This window comes from Sebastes umbrosus, chromosome 3 (assembly GCF_015220745.1).
Source record: "Sebastes umbrosus isolate fSebUmb1 chromosome 3, fSebUmb1.pri, whole genome shotgun sequence".
Classification (NCBI taxonomy): Eukaryota; Metazoa; Chordata; class Actinopteri; order Perciformes; family Sebastidae; genus Sebastes; species Sebastes umbrosus.
The window spans coordinates 40934446-40955953 of record NC_051271.1 but is presented as its reverse complement, the minus strand read 5'-3'; the positions used below and the strand labels follow the sequence as shown (position 1 = coordinate 40955953).

Below are 21508 nucleotides of genomic sequence, written 5' to 3'. Positions count from 1 at the left end.
CACGAGGAGCACATTAAGGCATCACAAATTCGCCCTGCAGCGGCCTTTCAAAGTAAAAGCTCACTTTCAATATATTCTACTACAAATATTCCGCGGGCATAGTACGAACCAAGATCTAGTTCATAATAAATAAACACAAACATGCTAACATAATAGCCATTTCAAAATCATTTTAAACAAGTAAGATAAAGAAAATTATTTCCCCCCCCCACCTTTACTATGGCATGTCGTATGCACTTCCAGGGTAGAGTTCAGGAAATATTGATGCCACATGCTTGTCAGAGCGGTGGCAGTGCAGTTCAATGATTGAAATCTAACTGTAGCCACTTATAAACCCGCAGAATGAAGGACTCGCCGTTGTCTAACTGTGAGCGGGATTTCTTGCTCAAAGCGATCGAAGAGAAAAAGGTGAGCTGGTTTCTGAACATTGTGTCCACTGCACTGACTCTAAAGATGTTCGACAAAAATACTGTAACTGATGCAGAATGAAGAATATTTCTCAGTAATTCATCAAATAAACGGAAGATGGACTATTATCAAACACTACAGTTCACTAAGTCAGTCTCCAGTAATTGGAAATGGAAATATTTCAATGAGTTTGATTCATGAATTTTAAAGTGAAAGTTTATCCCATGGTCCTGTCCTCTCCCTGCAGCGCCTGGATGGAAGACAGACCTACGACTACAGAAAGTTGAAGATCACATTTGGGACTGACTATGGATGCTGCTTTGTGGATCTAGGAAAAACCAGGTGAAACTGGCCAAATATGCGTTAAAGGTGCTATTGATAACCTTCAGCCACTAGATGTCACATTTTCCCTTCCCCGTTCCATTGCATTTACTTAACAACAAGTCCTTGCCAAACACTTATGATACCAACGTCATTATACTATTAGCTCACAAGGGCTTCGTCCAAAATCGCACACTATGCACTACATACCCAATATGTGTACTAACATACTTTTGTGTGAATAAACAGTAGTATATATCTTTTCAGACGCACTGAACTGTAATTTACGTAGTCACTTTCTGAGAGCCTCCTTACCAGTTGGAGACATGTAACCATGGTAACCCGTGCCAACCTCATGTGCCCACAACGACGGTTTGTAAGAATCAAATTCTGAATTGTTTTAGAAATTATATGATAACACCCAGCAAAGTGAAATCTTATACTTACAGATAAATTGAAGCGTTATTGATGTTACAGAGCTGTTGTTGCCACTAAATGGTAAATGGACTTGCATTTATACAGCGCTTTTCTAGTCTTCCAACCACTCAAAGCTCTTTACACTACATATCACCCATTCATACACTAATGGCAGAGGCTGCTAAGGTGCCAACTTTCCCCATCAGGATCTAATCTAAATACTCATTCACACACCAATGGCTATGCCTTCAGGAGCAATTTGGGTTTAAGTATCTTGCTCAAGGACACATCGACATGTGACCGGAGCAGCCGGGGATCCAACCACCGACCTTCTGATTGGTGGACAACCTGCTCTACCCTCTGAGCCAGTACCGCATTGCATTGTGGGATATTATGCTACTTTAGTGTCCAGCGTTGCATACTGTAATATCTCACTGAAAATAGTATGCAATTCACGTACTATTGGTTTCATACTAAGGTTTCACATACTGTTTTAGCGTACTAAATAGCATGTTAGTATGGAATTTCGGATGCAACCTAACTGACGACCCAGAGATACCACGTCATACCAACGTCGTTATACAATTGGCTCACAAGTCTTTTTAGAAGAGGGAATCGAACATCAGAAAACAACAAATCAACAAAACATTAATTTTGGACCCGCCAAAATTCGCTATCAATTTGTTTTTAGGAAAAGACATACTTTTATTCAGAACCATTCTAAAGGCTCCGTGGATGTATTATATTTTAAAGAATATTCGTCTAAATAAAAATGTTATCAAAAAGACATTTAAGTATTTTTTTTCTATCTGGTCTCACCGTTTAATGTTTAAACCCTCCTCATAAATCTTCCCATACATTTTTCTTACTTAACCTTAAAGTTATGCTTTTTTTCTGTATAGTTTGACAGCTTCATATACTGTATTTAAGATATATATTTGCACCATTCTATCAGGTGGGCAATTCAAGATGTCTGGTGCATCATTTCATAAACATTAACCCTAGAATTCTGCACGACAAATGTGGTATCTTTGAAAATCTTGGGATTTTATAATACACATTGAAATAAAGGGATGGGATGGGCTTGTCTTCAAGGCAATGATATTATATTCAGGCACTTGCCCATGCAATGCACCTGAATTCATATTGATTTTTTTGATTTACTAAGACCATTAAGTTATATATTTTTTGTGATAATGGAATATCAATGTGCTGCACTTTACAGGGTCATGGCCCAGGTGTCGTGTGAGCTGGTGGCTCCTAAAGAGAATCGACCAAACGAGGGAATCATGATGTTCAACATCGAGCTGTCACCCATGGCCTCACCAGCATTTCAACAAGGCAGGTGAGAAAAAGGAAAAGAGATTGTGTTTGTATGTACTTTTCTACTTGTCACAAGGGGTGTAAGAAAACATTGCGATATTATGTTGTGCAATACTGTATTGATTCTCTAAAACACTATCGACTTTTAGTTAACCTCTTAAAAATCTGACAGCTGCTATTCGGAGGTTGTAGCGGGCTCGACAGGGAGGCTAAATAATGCTCCAAAGTTACGCAAAGGGGTCCCTCGGTATCTGACCTCAAGATATGTGAATATACACACGTGGACAAAATTGTTGGTACCCTTCCGTTAAAGAAAGAAAAACCCACAATGGTCACTGAAATAACTTCAAACTGACAAAAGTAATAATAAATAAAAATTTACTGAAAATAAACTAATGAAAATCAGACATTGCTTTTGAATTGTGGTTCAACAGAATCATTTAAAAAAACAAACTAATGAAACTGTCCTGGACAAAAATGATGGTACCCCTAGAAAAGATTGAAAATAATTTGACCATAGGGACATGTTAAACTAAGGTGTGTCCTGTAAATAGCATCACAGGTATCTTCAAACTTGTAATCAGTCAGTCTGCCTATTTAAAGGGTCAAAAGTAGTCACTGTGCTGTTTGGTATCATGGTGTGTACCACACTGAACATGGACCACAGAAAGCTGAGGAGAGAGTTGTCTCAGGAGATTAGAAAGAAAATGATAGACCTTCATGTTAAAGGTAAAGGCTATAAGACCATCTCCAAGCAGCTTGATGTTCCTGTGACTACAGTTGCACATATTATTCAGAAGTTTAAGGTCCACGGGACTGTAGCCAACCTCCCTGGACGTGGCCGCAAGAGGAAAATTGATGACATATTGAAGAGACGGATAATACGAATGGTAACCAAAGAGCCCAGAACAACTTCCAAAGAGATTAGAGGTGAACTCCAAGGTCAAGGTACATCAGTGTCAGATCGCACCATCCGTCGCTGTTTGAGCCAAAGTGGACTTAATGGAAGACAACCGAGGAGGATGCAAATCATAAAAAAGCGAGACTGGAGTTTGCCAAAATGTATATTGACAAGCCACAAAGCTTCTGGGAGAATGTCCTTTGGACAGATGAGACAAAACTGGAGCTTTTTGGCAAGTCACATCAGCTCTATGTTCACAGACGCAAAAATGAAGCATACAAAGAAAAGAACACTGTACCTAATGTGAAACATGGAGGAGGCTCGGTTATGTTCTGGGGCTGCATCTGGCACAGGGTGTCTTGAATCTGTGCAGGGTGCAATGAAATCTCAAGACTATCAAGGCATTCTGGAGCGAAATGTGCTGCCCAGTGTCAGAAAGCTTGGTCTCAGTTGCAGGTCATGGGTCCTCAAACAGGATAATGACCCAAAACACAGCTACAAAAACCCAAGAATGGCTAAGAACAAAACATTGGACTATTCTGAAGTGGCCTTCTATGAACCCTAATCTAAATCCTATTGAACATCTGTGGAAGGAGCTGAAACATGCAGTCTGGAGAAGGCACCCTTCAAACCTGAGACAGCTGGAGCAGTTTGCTCACAAGGAGTGGGCCAAAATACCTGTCGATAGTTGCAGAAGTCTCATTGAGAGTTACAGAAATTGCTTGATTGCAATCATTGCCTCAAAAGGTTGTGCAACAAAATATTAAGTTAAGGGTACCATCATTTTTGTCCAGGCCAGTTTCATTAGTTTGTTTTTTAAAATGATTCTGTTGAACCACAATTCAAAAGCAATATCTGATTTTCATTAGTTAATTTTCAGTAAATATTTATATATTATTACAGTTTCAAGTTATTTCAGTGACCATTGTGGGTTTTTCTTTCTTTAACGGAAGGGTACCAACAATTTTGTACACGTGTGTAAATGGGTTCTATGGGTACCCACAAGTTTCCCCTTTACAGACATGCCCACTTTATGATAATCACATGCAGTTTGGGGCCAAAACCGTGCAGTTTTTTGCATGCAGTATAAATGTCATAGTATAAAGAACACACCAAATATTTTTTTAATCTGCAATATAAAAACACTGTAAAGAAAAATGTTTTGAAGCTTGTAGTAGAAAATAAAATTATTGAAAAAAACAATGGAAATTTTGCTAGAACAACATAATTATTTTTCAAAATTGTACTCATTTCAGAGCCCACCAGAGGATTTGTTGCATCAAAATACTAGCCCCAATTCTCAAGACGATAATACCGTAAAGTTAACAGAGAAAGAAAAAAATCTTGTGAGGGACTTACATCAAGCCATTAACTCCTTTTGAAAAAGGTAAAAGTCCAGGAGCCGATGGCATACCTGTAGACTTTTATCAAACCTTCTATGAGTCTGTTAAAACACCTTTGCTGAACACCTTCAACTGGTCATATAGCAAAAAACAACTTACAGAAACTCAACAGGAAGGTTTAATCTCACTATTATTAAAACAAGATTCAGGTGGAAGGTATAAAGATCCCACTACTTTAAAGAATTGGAGGCCAATCACACTACAATGTAACAATGCTAAAATATTAGCCAAATGTCTTCCAAATAGATTAAAAATAGTACTGCCCAATATTATTCACCCAGATCAGTGTGGCTTCTTACAGGGTCGATCTATCAGTGACAGTATTAGACAAGTAATCGAAATAATTGAATATTATGACTCAACAAAAACCCCTGCTTTCATTTTTTTTGCTGACTTTGAGAAAGCTTTTGATAAAGTACGTTTAGATTTCATCTATAAATGTTTAGAATATTTTAACTTTGGAGATTCTTTTATTAGTTGGATAAAAGTAATGTATAGTAATCCAAAGTGTAAAATAATAAACAATGGTTTTTTTTTCTGAAACAATTAAGCAATATAGAGGATTGAAACATGGATGTCCGCTGTCTGCGTATCTATTTATTATAGCTATAGAAATCTTAGCCCAAAAAGCAAGAATGAATAACAACATAGAAGGTTTGAGAATAAATGGTTTGGATCAAAAATCTCAATGTATGTGGACGATGTAAACTTTCAAATTCAACCAAATGTTGCATCATTTACAGCATTAGTTGAAGAGCTGAATAACTTTTCAGTAATCTGCCACTAAAATGGTCAGATGGCCCAATAGATGTCCTTGGTATACATATCCCTAAAGACATGGAACTTATCACGAAGGAAAACTTTGATAGAAAGCTACATACAGTCGGCAGAAAATAAAAAATGTGGGGAATGACTAATTTAACTTTATATGGAAAAATAACATTGACAAATTACTTGATTCCTCAGTTTATCTATATCCTCATGTCATTACCTTCCCCAGGAGAAGAGCTGTTTAAAAAATATGAACAAAATGTTTTACATTTTTTATGGGGTGGGAAGCCTGACAAAATGAAAAGAGCTTATCTGTATAATGATTACAAACACGGTGGACTTAAATTGTTAAACCTTAAGGCACTCAACTTTGCACTAAAAGCATCCCTTATACCAAAATTTATCTTAAATCCGCAGTGGTTTTCAGCAAAATTATTGAGGTCTGCTCATCTTCTGTTCCACAAAGAACTCTATCCTTACCTCCAGTTAACTGCTTTTCAGTTCACTATATTAAAGAGAAAGTCATTTCCATACTTATCAGGCTTTTTGGAAGAGGCCATAGTCAGTTGGTTTCAATACCAATATCATCAACCAGAGTGAAGTTATGAAATCCAGAGCCAAGTGTTGTGGTACAATAGAAATATTTTGATTAATGATCACCCTATCTTTATTGAATCAATGTTTGAAAAAGGAATATTATTTATAAATGACCTCTTGAATAGTGGGGGCGAAATCAAGTCTTATGATGAATTTTTAAAATAGTATACGGTAATGTTTGTGACCTTTTTACATATAATCAACTCTGTGCAGCTATACCTCAGATCTGGAAAAGGAAGCTATCATTATGTACAAAACAAATGGCATGTTGCCCCTACATTAAGGACACAACATGGATGAATAAGATGAAAATAAACAAGAAAATATATCAGTTATACATGCATCTAAAAACATGTCTGCTTGTTAGACAAATGTATCCCATGGAGGAAAGTATTTACATGTATTTACACAACTTCTTTTGATGTCTCCATTAGAACTTTACAACAAAAACTAATCTACAAATTCTTGCCTACTAAGAGAATGCTAAAAAAATGGGGCATCCAACAATGTGACTTCTGTAGATTCTGTGAGGAGGAAGAGGAGTCAGACATTCATTTATTTTGGTATTGTAAGGAAGTTGCATTATTTTGGATTAAAGTTGAAAAGTGGATCTCAGTCTACAAATCAAATTTCGATAGTTGTCCTTTATCTATTATGTTTGGTGATTTAAGGGATGATGAAGAAGGAAAAGACCTGAAAAAACATCATCATGATGATGATGATGGGGAAATCCTTTATATTTAAAGCTATAAAAAGACAGCAGTTAAACACTGAACGTTTCAAAATGTTTTTGAAACATCAGTGGGTTCTTGAGAAGGATGTTAATAGAAATAAAGAACAGAATATAATTTTTGAGCGTGGGTGGGATATTTTGAGTCAGGGTGAGGATTGGAGTTAAACAAAATTAATAAATAAATAATGTTGATAAAGGTCAACTAAAGGGATGTAAATGTCCTTTTTTTGTCTGTAAAGTAGAATAGATAAATGTGTAAGCGAATATGTCTAAAGTGGATATCTATATGTATGCGCGTGTGGATATAGACATATGTATATACTGTATGTATATATATCTATATATGAGGTTGATTGTATGTATATGAATATGTATGTATATGAATATGAACTTATCTCTTGACACTGTACTATTACAACGGGTAGTACTTTTATTTACTGTTTCTATTTTTATGATTCTTTTTTTGTTTGTTTTATATATGTTGTTGTTGCTCTCTGTATGTCCCTTTTACAAGTATGTGTATGTATTCCTTTAACCTTAAATAAAAAAGAAGAAAAAAAGAACACACCAGAAACAAACCATTTTCGAATAGGCAAAAATAACAGATTTCCTAAAATTAACTTTAAAAAAATCGTAATATATAGCCTTGCTTACAGTATCGCAATATATCACGATATATTGAATCGTTACCCCTGTATCATGATATGTATCATATCGCCTGTTTCTTGCCAATACACAGCCCTACTTGTCACATCGAAAAATGACGGAGTTAAGGGATATATTAGACTAGAACTGTATCTGAAACATGGTTCATTTAGTCCAGCTGTTTGTGCAGAGAGTGTAAATCACCTGTGGGGTTTACTTTCTCTCCAGACAGTCTGAGTTGTCAGTGAAGCTGAACAGACAGCTGGAGAGATGCTTGAGGAACTCCAAGTGCATTGATACTGAGTCCCTGTGTGTGGTGTCTGGAGAAAAGGTAAAACACACACACACACACACACACACACACACACACACACACACATATATGAAAAAAAGTGAAAAGAACCTTAGTGTGCATGTGCGTGTGCGTTTTCAGGTGTGGCAGATCAGAGTGGATGTCCACATGTTGAATCATGATGGTAACCTGATGGATGCTGCCAGCATTGCTGCCATCACCGCTCTGTGCCACTTCAGACGTCCTGATGTCGGCATCCAGGGAGATGAAGTCACAGTGGTGAGTCAGCACCCGACGCAGCAGACGGTGTCTCTACTTCACTGTATCTACTGGGAAAAGCCCAACAAACACCAAACTGCTCCGTTATTTGAATACTCACAGGGGATATTATTCAATTCAATTCAATTCAATTTATTTTTGTATAGCGTCAAATCACAACAGAAGTTATCTCAAGACGCTTTATATATAGAGCAGGTCTATGACCGTACTCCATAGTTTAAAGACCCAACAGTATCCACCAAGCGCACTGTGGGCAGGAAAAACTCCCCGATTACTGGGAAGAAACCTGGAGCAGAACCGGGCTCAGGGTGGGCGGCCATCTGCTGAGACCAGCTGGGGGAATAGATAGATAGATAGATAGAGAGAGAGTGAGTGAGATCAAGCGGAGCTTACAGCTGTCTCAGTCCACCATACATCTGGCTAGCTGTCCAGCATCTCTCCTCAGTACGTCCATGTGTGTTGGTGTGGGACGTCCCTGTGATCGATGCCCGTGTGTTGGTTCCCGCAGCATCAGCACGCTTGCTGGGAGTTCTTGATGTCTTTGGCAGTGACCGAGAAGTGATATTCTCCAGGCTGCCACTTTGTCACTAAGTGTTGGTAGTCCCTCGTTAGCCTTGGTAGTCCCTCGTACAGACGGAAATAATTAATGATGGTAGCAGTTGGTGTCAAGCAGGCACCGGACGCGGTAGCGACATCCAGATCCAGGTGAAACCCCGCTCCAAGTGTACCCCTGCTCCAGGTATAACCTTGCTCCAGGAGTGACCCCGCTCCAGGTATAACCTCGGTGTGACCCCGCTCCACGGTTAGCTGCGAGACAAGGAGGCACAAGGACTCCCGGTGAGGAATGAAGCTAGTAACAATGAGTGGGACATGAGTATATACAGAAGGAGAGAGGAGCTCAGTGTGTCGTAGGAAGTCCCCCGGCAGTCTAGGCCTATAGTAGCTTAAGTATAAGCGTTATCAAAGAGGAAAGTCTTTAGCCTACTCTTAAATGTAGAGTCGATGTCTGCCTCCCGGACTGAAACTGGGAGCTGGTTCCACAGAAGAGGAGCTTGATAGCTGAAGGCTCTCGCTCCCATTCTACTTTTGGAGACTCTAGGAACCTCAAGTAACCCTGCATTCGGGGAGCGCAGTGCTCTAGAGGGGTAGTAGGGGACTATGAGCTCTTTAAGATATGATGGGACCTGACCGTTTAGCGCTTTGTAGGTGAGGAGGACGATTTTAAATTCTATTCTGGATTTTACAGGCAGCCAGTGTAGAGAAGCTAATACAGGAGTAATATGATCTCTTTTTCTAGTTCTTGTCAGTACACGTGCTGCAGCATTCTGGATCAATTGGAGAGTCTTAAGAGACTTATTGGAGCAGCCTGATAATAAGGAGTTGCAGTAATCGAGTCTAGAGGTAACAAATGCATGGACTAATTTTTCTGCATCATTTTGACACAGGATGTGTCTGATCTTCGCAATGTTACGTAGATGAAAGAAGGCAGTCCTTGAGGTTTGTTTTATGTGAGAGTTAAAGGACATATCCTGATCGAAGATAGCTCCCAGATTCCTTACGGTGGTGCTGGAGGCCAGGCAATGCCATCTAGAGTAACTATATCATTAGATAATTTGTTTCGGAGGCGCTCAGGGCCAAGTACAATAACTTCAGTTTTGTCTGAGTTTAACATCAGGAAATTGCAGGTCATCCAGGTTTTTATGTCCTTAAGGCATGCTTGAAGTTTAGTTAACTGGTTTGTTTCGTCTGGCTTGATCGATAGATATAATTGGGTATCATCTGCATAACAATGAAAGTTTATGGAGTGTTTTCTAATAACATTGCCTAAGGGAAGCATATATAAGGTAAATAGAATTGGTCCAAGTACAGAACCCTGTGGAACTCCGTGACTAACTTTGGCGTGCATGGAGGACTCATCGTTAACATGTACAAACTGAGATCGATCTGATAAATAGGACTTGAACCAACTTAGTGCAGTTCCTTTAATGCCAATTAAATGTTCCAGTCTTTGTAATAGGATGTGATGGTCAATGGTGTCGAAAGCAGCACTAAGATCTAACAAGACAAGTACAGAGACAAGTCCTTTGTCCGATGCCATTAGAAGGTCATTTGTAATTTTCACTAGTGCTGTCTCTGTGCTATGGTGCACTCTAAATCCTGACTGATAATCCTCCAATAAATGATTGTTCTGTAGAAAGTCACACAGCTGACTGGCAACTGCTTTCTCGAGGATATTGGAGGTAAAGGGAAGGTTAGATATAGGTCTATAGTTGGCTAGGACCTCTGGATCAAGAGTGGGCTTTTTAAGAAGAGGATTAATTACAGCTACTTTAAAGGACTGTGGTAATTCGCACAGCCTGTTAGTAAAGACACATTGATCATATCCAGTAAAGAGGTGCTAACTAGAGGTAAAACTTCTTTAAGCAGTCTAGTTGGAATAGGCTCTAGGAGACAGGTAGATGATTTAGATGAAGAGATCAGTGAAGTCAGTTTGTGGAGGTCGATAGGAGAAAAGCAGTCTAAATATATATCAGGCTGTACAGCTGTTTCTAAGGTTCCTAAGTTTGAGGATAAATTGGTACCAGTTGACGGTAGGAGGTGATTAATTTAGTCTCTAATAGTTAGGATTTTATCATTAAAGAAACTCATGAAGTCACTACTACTGAGGGTTGTAGCTCAATAGAGCTGTGACTCTCTGTCAGCCTGGCTACAGTGCTGAACAGAAACCTGGGGTTGTTCTTATTTTTCTCTATTAATGATGAGTAATGGGCTGCTCTGGCATCACGGAGAGCCTTCCTATATGTTTGAAGACTATCTTGTCAGACTAAATGAGATTCTTCCTGTTTGGTGGAACGCCATATCCTTTCCAGTTTCCTCGATGCTTGCTTTAATTTGCGTGTTTGAGGGTTATACCATGGAGCTGACTTCCTTTGTTTTATTAACTTCTTTTTTAGAGGGGCAACAGAATCAAGTGTGACTTGCAGTGAGTCTGTAGCACTATCTACAAGATGATCAAATTGGGTGGGGCTAAAGTTAGCATAGGAGCCCTCTGTTATATTGAGACATGGTATTGAATTTAATGCTGATGGAATCACTTCCTTAAATTTAGCTACAACACTATCGGATAGACATCTAGTGTACACACTTTTATCTGATGGTGTATAGTCTAGTAATAAGAATTCAAAAGTGATTAAATAATGTCTGATAAAAGAGAGTTCTGTGGAAAAACATTGAAATGTTCAATTTCAACCGCATTATGACATAACAAGGTCGAGGGTGTGGTTAAAGCGGTGAGTGGGTTTATGCACGTTCTGCGAGAAACCAATTGAATCTAATAAAGAGATAAACGCAGTACTGAGGCTATCATTATCAACGTCCACATGAATATTAAAATCACCTACTATAATGACTTTATCTGTTTTCAGGACTAGGCTTGATAGAAACTCTGAGAATTCAGATAGAAATTCAGAATATGGGCCTGGAGCGCGGTACACTATAACAAAGAGAATTGTCTGTAGTGTTTTCCAGGTTGGGTGTGAAAGACTAAGAACAAGGCTCTCAAATGAATTATAATTTAGTTTAGTTTTAGGGTTTATTAATAGGCTTGAGTCGAAGATGGCTGCAACTCCACCTCCTCGGCCGGTGTCTCGAGGAGTATTAATATGACTCGGGGGAGTGGATTCGTTTAGGCTGACATATTCTTCCTGACACAGCCAGGTTTCAGTAAGACAAAATAAATCAATGTGATTATCTGATATTAAATCATTTACTAGTAGAGCTTTAGATGACAGAGATCTGATATTTAAGAGTCCACATTTAATTCTCCTGTTTTGTTGCTTTATTGCAGTGCTAGTGTTAGATTTTATTAGATTATTATGTTTGACTCCTCTTCTGTTTACTTTTGATTTAATTAATTTAGGTGGGGCAGACACAGTCTCAGTTAGGTTTGGGGTTAAGCTACGGGTGGGTAACTGCTGTAGTGGAAGCTCAGAGAAGTGTGTAAGACTACAGCTCTGCGTCCTGGAATGACCTCTGGTTTGTCATGGATTTGGTCCAATAACAATCTTGGTCAGATTTCTGGATAAGAGAGTCACACCATCCAAAGTAGGATGAATGCCGTCTCTCCTAATCAGACCAAGAGTCCCCCAGAAAGAGTTCCAATTATCAATGAAGCCCACATGATTTGCTGGACTTTGTGGTACTTTCCTGCTTTGCTTCCAGTGACCACAAGTCAACGCATCTTTTTATTGTCAAAACAAAAACACCTCACAGTTCTGTTTTAGTTTGTCACTCATGTCAAAACGGTTTTAATTTCTTTTATACTTGTGTTGGTTGTAATTTAGTATGTATTCCTGTGCTCCCTTAGTACAGTCCAGAGGAGAGAGACCCTATTCCTCTGAGCATCTACCACATGCCCATCAGTGTCAGCTTCTCCTTCTTCCAACAAGGGTAAGGCACCAAATTTGACAAGACAGAATAATTTTCTGTGCAAAGTACCAAAATGTTAAAGAGGACCTATATGCTTTTGTGTTTTTCCCTTTCCTTTAGTGCGTTCTATAGTTTTTTGTGCATGTAAAAGGTCTTCAAAGTTACAAAGTCCACATCAAAGGGAGTTAAGGTGGGTCGTCGTAGTGAAGCTGGTGCGCCATAAAATTACATCATCATGGCTTACATGTTGTGTGCGAAGGCTCCGCAAGTTGTTGCGGCAGTTTGTTGACTACCTCTGATTTTTGGTTACTACTCGCCGACTGCTTGCGCTGCGCCTTTCATTTCAACATGGACGCCTTCGAGGGAAGACTGGCCGAGCAGGTTCACCTGTACGGACATCTCTCCAACTGTTCATTAGGAGACCACAGGGACAGTCACATGACATTAAATACTTGGAAAGAAATGGGTAACACAGTGGAGAAAGAAGAGGCTTCACAGGCTGTGCAAGAATATGAGAAATCGCTTTGTGAAAGCTAAAAAAAGGTTTCATAGAATATTAAAATTCCCCTGCAAGGAAAAAAGTTCTATATACACATGTTTCAGGTACCAGACTTCCCAAAGAATAAAGCAGTGAAAGCTGCTCTTAAGTACATCGTTTTATTTACGTTACGTTCTTCTGGTAATATTCGTTGACTTTTTGCTTATCCAGAGAATTTGTACCCCCCCCTGCGTTTTCGGAGCATACTGCAACGAAAAAACGCACTGAGCATAAACGCCTCTGTGCATGGTCGTAGCCCGTGCGCCATCTATGGAGGCCGACGCCACGGTGTCGCGTGCAAGTATAAACTTGCCTTGCTCTCCCCCACAGAAACCCTGCTCCTGAACTGTCTGAAACGCCTTGCTTGAAGTCTCCCCTTTACAGACATGCCCACTTTATGATAATGAAGTTTTCTTCAGTAACGTGGTGATGTCACCAAGTAATACATTTGCATAATCGCATATCGCTTGGCACGCCCTCAAACAAAGCTAGTTAGAGCAGAGCTGGAGCAGAGTCCGAAGAGTTTGGTTCGGTTGATCAATCACAACAACAGTGGGCCAACTGACCAATCAGAGCAAACTGGGCAGGCGCTCAAACAGAGAGTTTCAGACAGAGGGTGAGGAAAATAAAGTGTATTTTTTAACTTTAAAGCATGTAAACATGTTCTAGTAAAAATCCAAAATACAAGTATGGACCTGAAAATAAGCATAATAGGTCCTCTTTAAGACTTTTTATTTGAGGGGCGCGCCCTAGTTAGTTCAACTGTATGGTCATTTTGGAGGATGGAGTTGTTAGCCTATCCTCATTGATATAAATGAGGTAGACAAAATAAAAAAAACACCTGACAGTAGAACACAATACATTTCAACAGCACCACAAACCACATCCTCCAAAATAATCATATAGTTGACACCGGTTTCAACAATAACTAAACATTAGGAGCTCCATGAGGGGAGGATTTACTGCAGGACTGTTGCAATAGACTGCTTTAGTTTTAGCAAGGTGTACCTAATAAACTGGCAACTGAGTGTATACTACAAAAAAATAATATTATTAATATAATACAAGTATCTAGTAGTGTAATTGAAGCTCAGCAAGGCAAGGCAGCTTTATTTGTATAGCACATTTCAGGAACAGGGCAATTCAAAGTGCTTTACATAAACATTCAAGAACATTGCGACGAAGTGCAAAAGAACATTAAGACATAATTAAAACAGTTATAAAAACATAAAAACATTAAAGATTAGAAAATAAAATCAAGCTAAAAATAAAAGCTAGGATAGAAGCTAAAATAGAATATAACACAAAAGAGTAAAAGCTCTAGTGCAGTATAAGATCATTATCTGGTTTAATTAAAGGCAGCAGCAAACAGGAAAGTTTGGATAAACAGTATCCTTCCTCATGCCAAGCTTTCTTCTTCTCTGCTTCCTGTTGACTCTGCAGAACCTACCTGCTGGTGGACCCGTGTGAACGGGAGGAGCGGGTGATGGACGGCCTGCTGATGATCGCCATGAACAAACACAGAGAAATCTGCTCCATCCAGTCCAGCGGGGGCATCATGTTGCTGAAAGAGCAGGTGAACGGAGAGTGCGGCACCGCTGCTTTTAGTTTGGCAGCCATAAAGATCAATTATTTTAATGTCACTTACTTCAGTGTAGAGCTTCACAAACGTCCATATTTGCTGGAAGAGCTGCTCTCTAAAACACACAAAAGAGAAAACATGAACACAAGTCAAGTGTATAAAAAAACCCACAAAAAAACCTATTCACATGAGAAAAATACTAAACTGTTAACACCAATTTATTTTGTGTGTGTGGTGTTGAAGGTTATGAGATGCAGTAAAATTGCCAGCGTCAAAGTGTCTGAAATCACAGAACTCATCAGCAAAGCTCTGGAGAACGACAAGAAAGCAAGGTGAGCAGTGACATCACATAATCACACTTCAGTATTAAGTGGACATATTGTTGACCTCTATTTTATAGGGCTGGGACGATTCACCGATCTCCCCATTCTATACTATCACGATACTTGGGTGCCAAGTCAATATGTATTTGAATTTTTAAGTATTGCGATTCGATATTACAATTTATTGTGATTTTTTTTTTTAAAACTTTTTTAACACTAGACCATTGGGAAAAGTTGAATCATAGGGGCTTTTACTTTGGAAAATATCAAAATTTATACAGTAAAAATGTTTGATTTTAAGCATTAATGTAGTCAGAGATTTCCTGAAGTCAAGTATATCAGTCATGTGTCAGACATTTTTATTACATTTTTGGTATTATATTTTTAACTTATAAGGGACATGTAATATTTTATACTTCTGGTGAATATAATCCAATTAATCTTATTTCCATAGATGTATTTTGTTTATACAGTTCCCTTTGTTAACACCTTATTTTGAAAACCTGACGTAGTCACACATGTACTGTATACTTCCGCTAACTTCGTCAAGTCCGTCACTAGGTCACACTAGCCGTCATCTCCGGGATGGGCCGACACTACAACTGTAGAGCACCCATATACTGACATTTATGTTAAATGGAACCGCGGAGATGAGAGTGGCGGCTGGTTTGACCGCACGTTACTGCAGTACGATAACGTTTCCTGTCCGTGACAGAGTTAGCATGCAGCTTCAGCCGTGATGTCTAGCTCTGCTTTTCCTGTCAATGTGTGAAAGTGTGATACCCAAAGTGTTTCCATCCTTTACTGGATGTGTAGTGTTTACCACACTGGATTTAACATGTGAGGGTGCAGGTCGTATCCACGCAGCCCTCTACCGATGTTCCATTACTTAGACTACAACAATTAAAGCGGTAACTTCCTTCTACCTTCTCATAGACTCAAATGAAGCTAATATATCCATTCTGGCATTCAAAAATCTATTTCAAAATCGTAAAAAGAAATCGTGATAAATAGGTGAATTGATTTTTTTCCCAGCCCCTACTATTTTAACTGTTGTCATTAGAAGATATTCACAAACTGTACTTTTACACATTCCAGGAAGGCAGGTGGTAGGTGTGGTTTTGCGGAGTCTATGCCACAGGAGCGAATCACAGCGCTGAAAATGGAGGAGACCTCAGTGGAGATGACAGATGTGACGGATAGAGCCAATGACCTCGTCCAGAAAGCCGAGGCGCCACCTAAGACGTATTCTTTACAGAGCCCCAATAACAGCAGTATCTACCAGGAGAATGTGCCTTTTTACCTTTTCTATCTGTCACTTTGCCATATTATATCCCCTGTGGCTCCTTAACCATACATACCAGGGTGCCCTCCCCAGTGGTGCCCGTCCCAGGTGTTGGTCAGGTAGGTCAGGGGCTGCAGAACACCTGGGGACTGGAGGAGGATGATGAAGTAGAAGAAGGAGAAGAAAATAACAACAGTGGTGAAGAACAGGAGGAAATAGTAACAAAGATGGAAGAGGAACAGCATGAAAAGGAGGAGAGCAGAGGAGGTATTTTCAATTAAAAGTTATTACCTCCGCCAAGGCCAAAGGCCTAGGAAGCAGGTTCTGTTTTCACCGGCGTTGGTTGGTCTGTTGGTCTGTTGGTTTGTTGGTTTGTTGGTTTGTTGATTTGTTGGTTAGTTGGTTAGGATTACTCCAAAAGTCTGTGATGGATTTGAATGAAATACTTTGGAGGGGTGGGGTGTGGCACAATGAACAATCCATTAGATTTTGGTAGTGATCTGGCTTCGGGAATTTTTTTTTAATAACTCCGGTCACCCTGTGCATTAACAACACAGGCTTTAAGACATGCTCAGTGTGACTGATGACGCGTTCATGGCGCATCACCCTGCCTCTTTCCTTCTGCCTGCAGAGAGAGAGCGGGGGGGGTTAAAGGAGGGGGGACACACCTGTAGATTCAGCGTTTTTTCACATTAAACTCTGTGAAATTCCAGCTGAGTTGGACCAAAGCACACTTGGTGATTGTTGGAAAGAGTAACGGCGACGGTTTAGGTGAGATTTAGTTTGTTTCTGTCCAGTTTGAATGAAGTGTTTTACGATGCTCCGCTACGTACAGCTGATCTCAATATAAACAAAAATGTACGTGAATGATGGTGCTAGCTGCACGGAGAGGGGGGGGAATTGTACTCGGGCAGCTTGGCGGAGGTCTGCGCTCTCGGAGTGCCATTCTTTTTTTTTCAACATGTTTTTATTATTTTCAGAACAGAAGGCTCACGGCAATGTTATGTTCAACAGTTATTAAATACAGTCAGAACCCCACCCCCCTCCCCCAAATCCAATAAATGAATTATAAAAACAGATGAGAAAGGACATTTGACATAAAATAACATAGTGGTTAAATGTGACTGTAAAAATAAATATAAAAGAAAAGACAACAATAGAAATAGCAGATAATATCTCATAGAGTAAAGTATATTGTCCTCAGACTCTCATGAATGGAAAAGGGTGATCATAGAAATATCTTTTATGTTTTACGTGGCACTAGGCATAATTTGCTTCCACCCTGAAGGCTACTGGCCTTTCAACGGAGTGTGTTTGAGCTCTGATGGTAGATAGTCCAGGACAGGGTTCCAGATCTTAATAAATGAGCCCTCATTACCCCTAAGGACCGCACTCATCCTTTCATGTGGCAGTACGTTGAAGATCTCCCTGTACCAGAATGTCTTTAACCCATTTTAGCAGGATGCATTTACGAGCAAGGAGCAGAAATTTGTCCAGCAATTTGTAATGATTGCTCGAGAGAGAAACTTCTTTTAGAGGGCAAACCCAGTGAAAATAACCCTGGATCCTTTCTTATTGTAGTCTTAAAGATCCCGCTCAGTTCACAGGCTATGTGTAGTATCTAGCAATCCGATTGCACCCCCAAAAGTAATGGAAATGAGACCCAAGGTCTGTGTTACACTTACCGCAAATGGGAGAGATGGTTCTAGATATTTTGTGGAGGGTAACAGGGGCTATATGGAGCCTATGTAATATTTTATATTGAATGTCCGCAAGCCTGTTGCAAGTGAAGGTTGATTGCACCAGGTGCACTGCCTCCTTCCAGTCTTCTTCACTGTATTCATGACAATGTGGTCGTGTCATATTTATCATGAGAGTAAAGTACAGAATAGAAAAGGGATATTCCATGATTTAAGCCCTTTTGCTCACGGATAAACTTTTCTGCCTCGCTGTAGATGGAGATGTCCTCTGTAGGCTTTACAAGTGAATTAACAAAATGCCTCAATTCACCCTGAGTGCCATTCTAGTTTAGGTATGATTTCTGTTTCTAAAGAGACAGACAAGAATAGAGCATCAACACATACAGACGTAGGCAAAGTTGTTGGTAACGTTCCGTTAAAGAGAGAAAAACCCACAATGGTCACTGAAATAACTTGAAACTGACAAAAGTAATAATAAATAAAAATTCACTGAAAATTAACTAATGAAAATCAGATATTGTTTTTGAATTATGGTTCAGCAGAATCATTTAAAAAAACAAACTAATGAAACTGGCCTAGACAAAAATGATGGTAACATTAACTTAATATTTTGTTGCACAACCTTTTGAGGCAATCACTGCAATCAAGTGATTTCTGTAAATCTCAATGCGACTTCTGCACCTGTCGACAGGTATGTTGGCCCACTCCTCGTGAGCAAACTGCTCCAGCTGTCTCAGGTTTGAAGGGTGCCTTCTCCAGACAGCATGTTTCAGCTCCTTCCACAGATGTTCAATTGGATTTAGATCCGGGCTCATAGAAGGCCACTTCAGAATAGTCCAACGTTTTGTTCTTAGCCATTCTTGGGTGTTTTTAGCTGTGTTTTGGGTCATTATCCTGTTTGAGGACCCATGACCTGCAACTGAGACCAAGCTTTCTGATACTGGGCAGCACATTTCGCTCCAGAATGCCTTGATAGTCTTGAGATTTCATTGCACCCTGCACAGATTCAAGACACCCTGTGCCAGATGCAACAAAGCAGCCCCATAACATAACCGAGCCTCCTCCATGTTTCACATTAGGTACAGTGTTCTTTTCTTTGGATGCTTCATCTCTTCGTCTGTGAACATAGAGCTGATGTGACTTGCCAAAAAGCTCCAGTTTTGTCTCATCTGTCCAAAGGACATTCTCCCAGAAGCTTTGTGGCTTGTCAATATGCATTTTGGAAAATTCCAGTCTCGCTTTTTTATGATTTGGTGTCCTCCTCGGTTGTCTTCCATTAAGTCCACTTTGGCTCAAACAGTGACGGATGGTGCGATCTGACACTGATGTACCTTGACCTTGGAGTTCACCTCTAATCTCTTTGGAAGTTGTTCTGGGCTCTTTGGTTGCCATTCGTATTATCCGTCTCTTCAATATGTCATCAATTTTCCTCTTGCGGCCACGTCCAGGGAGGTTGGCTACAGTCCCATGGACCTTAAACTTCTGAATAATATGTGCAGCTGTAGTCACAGGAACGTCAAGCTGCTTGGAGATGGTCTTATAGCCTTTACCTTTAACATGAAGGTCTATAATGATGTCTATAATTCTGATCTCCTGAGACAACTCTCTGCTTAGCTTTCTGTGGTCCATGTTCAGTGTGGTACACACCATGATGCCAAACAGCACAGTGACTACTTTTCACCCTTTAAATAGGCAGACTGACTGATTACAAGTTTGAAAACACCTGTGATGCTAATTACAGGACACACCTTAGTTTAATATGTCCCTATGGTCAAATTATTTTCAATCTTTTCTAGGGCTACCATCATTTTTGTCTAGGCCAGTTTCATCAGTTTGTTTTTTAAAATGATTCTGTTGAACCACAATTCAAAAGCAACAGCTGATTTTCATTAGTTAATTTTCAGTACATTTTTATTTATTATTACTTTTGTCAGTTTCAAGTTATTTCAGTGACCATTGTGGGTTTTTCTCTCTTTAATGGAACGTTACCAACAACTTTGCCTACGTCTGTAAAAGTAGTTTGAAAGTGATGCAATATATAGGAATCAGATGTCAAACTAGCACGCTGACATGCCCAAACACATTGAAATTTTATGTAACCTTGGGTAATAAATGATTATTCTGTGAGTATGTTTTATTTTGAACTTGAAAACATAAATTGGAAATTTGTTTTGACTTACAGGAGATGTGGTTGAGATATCGGACAGCGAAGAGGAGGAGGTGGTCATACTTCATCCAGAGACACCAGACAAAGCTCCTAAGTAGGTGTGCCCATTTTCTTTTCGATGCATAAGAGATGCAGTTAGCAGCTGAGAAGGTGCATGTATGTTGTTTTTTAATTAACATCCCTTTTCTTGCTCTCAGAAATACAGGAACCAGTTCCCACCAGAAGGGGACGGCAACATCAAAGAAAAGATAGAAGAAATGAAAGAAGGATCCACTGCTGGCTGCAGTCAGTGATCTGAATATCTACAACAGTGCCAGACACTGCAGCACCTCTTCATAATAAAGACTCCTGTGTCTGGCTAAAATGAGTCCTACCTGCTATAGCTGAGAATTGGGATCAAATACAGTACAGAAACACTTCCAAGTGTTGGATTCTTACTCTGAGAACATGAAGTTTACTTCTTGTTTGTAGCCATTTAGATCGATTTAGAAACAGACGGCGCTTTCAAATGTATAGAAAATTATTTTGAACGATGAAAGGCTTTAAAAGGTTTTTGGTAGGTAGGCTTAAAAAACATTCTCAATCACCCTTGGATGTTTAGAGGACTTTTTTCATTTATGTTTGCAAAGTGATGTGTTTTGTACGGAATTTGAGATCTGTGGTGCTGATTGTGAGTTGAAATAAAAAGGAAAAATTGTTGATCTTAATTTAATCTTAGTTTTCTGGTTAGAATAAAAAAAATCACACATTTTACTGAAATACTGCAAGTATGAAGATGTAGATTGTTCTATGTATATAGTATTTATGATGCCAGAAAGCATTCTGGAATGGCAGATTAATATCTGCCATTCCAGAGTACTACCTGTTATTTAGTAAAAGGCATGAAGACAGATTTAACATGTAGGTGAAGTTTTTCACATAATTTAGCGAAGCGGTTTCCCAGAAAATACAGGTTCCACCGAGATTTGAACTCGGATCGCTGGATTCAGAGTCCAGAGTGCTAACCATTACACCATGGAACCATAGTAACGCCATTTTGTGCTTGTTAGATCTATTTAGTATATAGTATGACTCAGGAACTGTGATGCTTAGTTGATGGGCTGTCTGGTTTTACTGAAAACTACTGAAAAGACTGTAGAAATATCTGTGCTTCTCATTGACAAAGATATAACGGAATGTTCCGTTATGGCTTAACAGGACCTAACGTTTGCTAGAATTCCCGCGGCTATGATAAACATGTGGTAAAGAAATGAGATGAGAGAATACTGCATATTAGTAGCTTTCTGCATTATCAAACTAGTACACCAAACAAAATGCGAAGTGGCCCGTACGGGGATCGAACCCGCGACCTTGGCGTTATTAGCACCACGCTCTAACCAACTGAGCTAACCGGCC

At 39.4% G+C, this 21508-nt stretch overlaps 1 protein-coding gene and 2 non-coding genes across 4 annotated transcripts; 1 reads left to right on the top strand and 2 right to left on the bottom strand.

Annotated features, from left to right (window-relative positions):
- The first annotated feature begins 240 nt into the window (after window positions 1-240).
- On the top strand, window positions 241-20820 carry exosc9 (exosome component 9). Of its 2 annotated transcripts, none has more exons than XM_037764391.1 (12): window positions 241-408; window positions 656-750; window positions 2372-2491; window positions 7748-7850; window positions 7953-8090; window positions 12457-12539; window positions 14500-14632; window positions 14882-14970; window positions 16060-16206; window positions 16326-16513; window positions 20129-20207; window positions 20311-20820. In XM_037764391.1, the coding sequence occupies exons 1-12, from the start codon at window positions 343-345 to the stop codon at window positions 20363-20365; spliced, it is 1296 nt and encodes a 431-aa protein (XP_037620319.1). In that variant the 5' UTR covers window positions 241-342; the 3' UTR covers window positions 20366-20820. The 2 variants fall into 2 exon arrangements, with proteins under 2 accessions (XP_037620319.1, XP_037620320.1); XM_037764392.1 differs by having other exon boundaries at window positions 20129-20211.
- A 243-nt stretch (window positions 20821-21063) lies between these two features.
- trnaq-cug lies at window positions 21064-21135 on the bottom strand. The gene has a single exon. It is a non-coding gene; the product is annotated as a tRNA-Gln (tRNA).
- A 299-nt stretch (window positions 21136-21434) lies between these two features.
- trnai-aau lies at window positions 21435-21508 on the bottom strand. Its single transcript has one exon. It is a non-coding gene; the product is annotated as a tRNA-Ile (tRNA).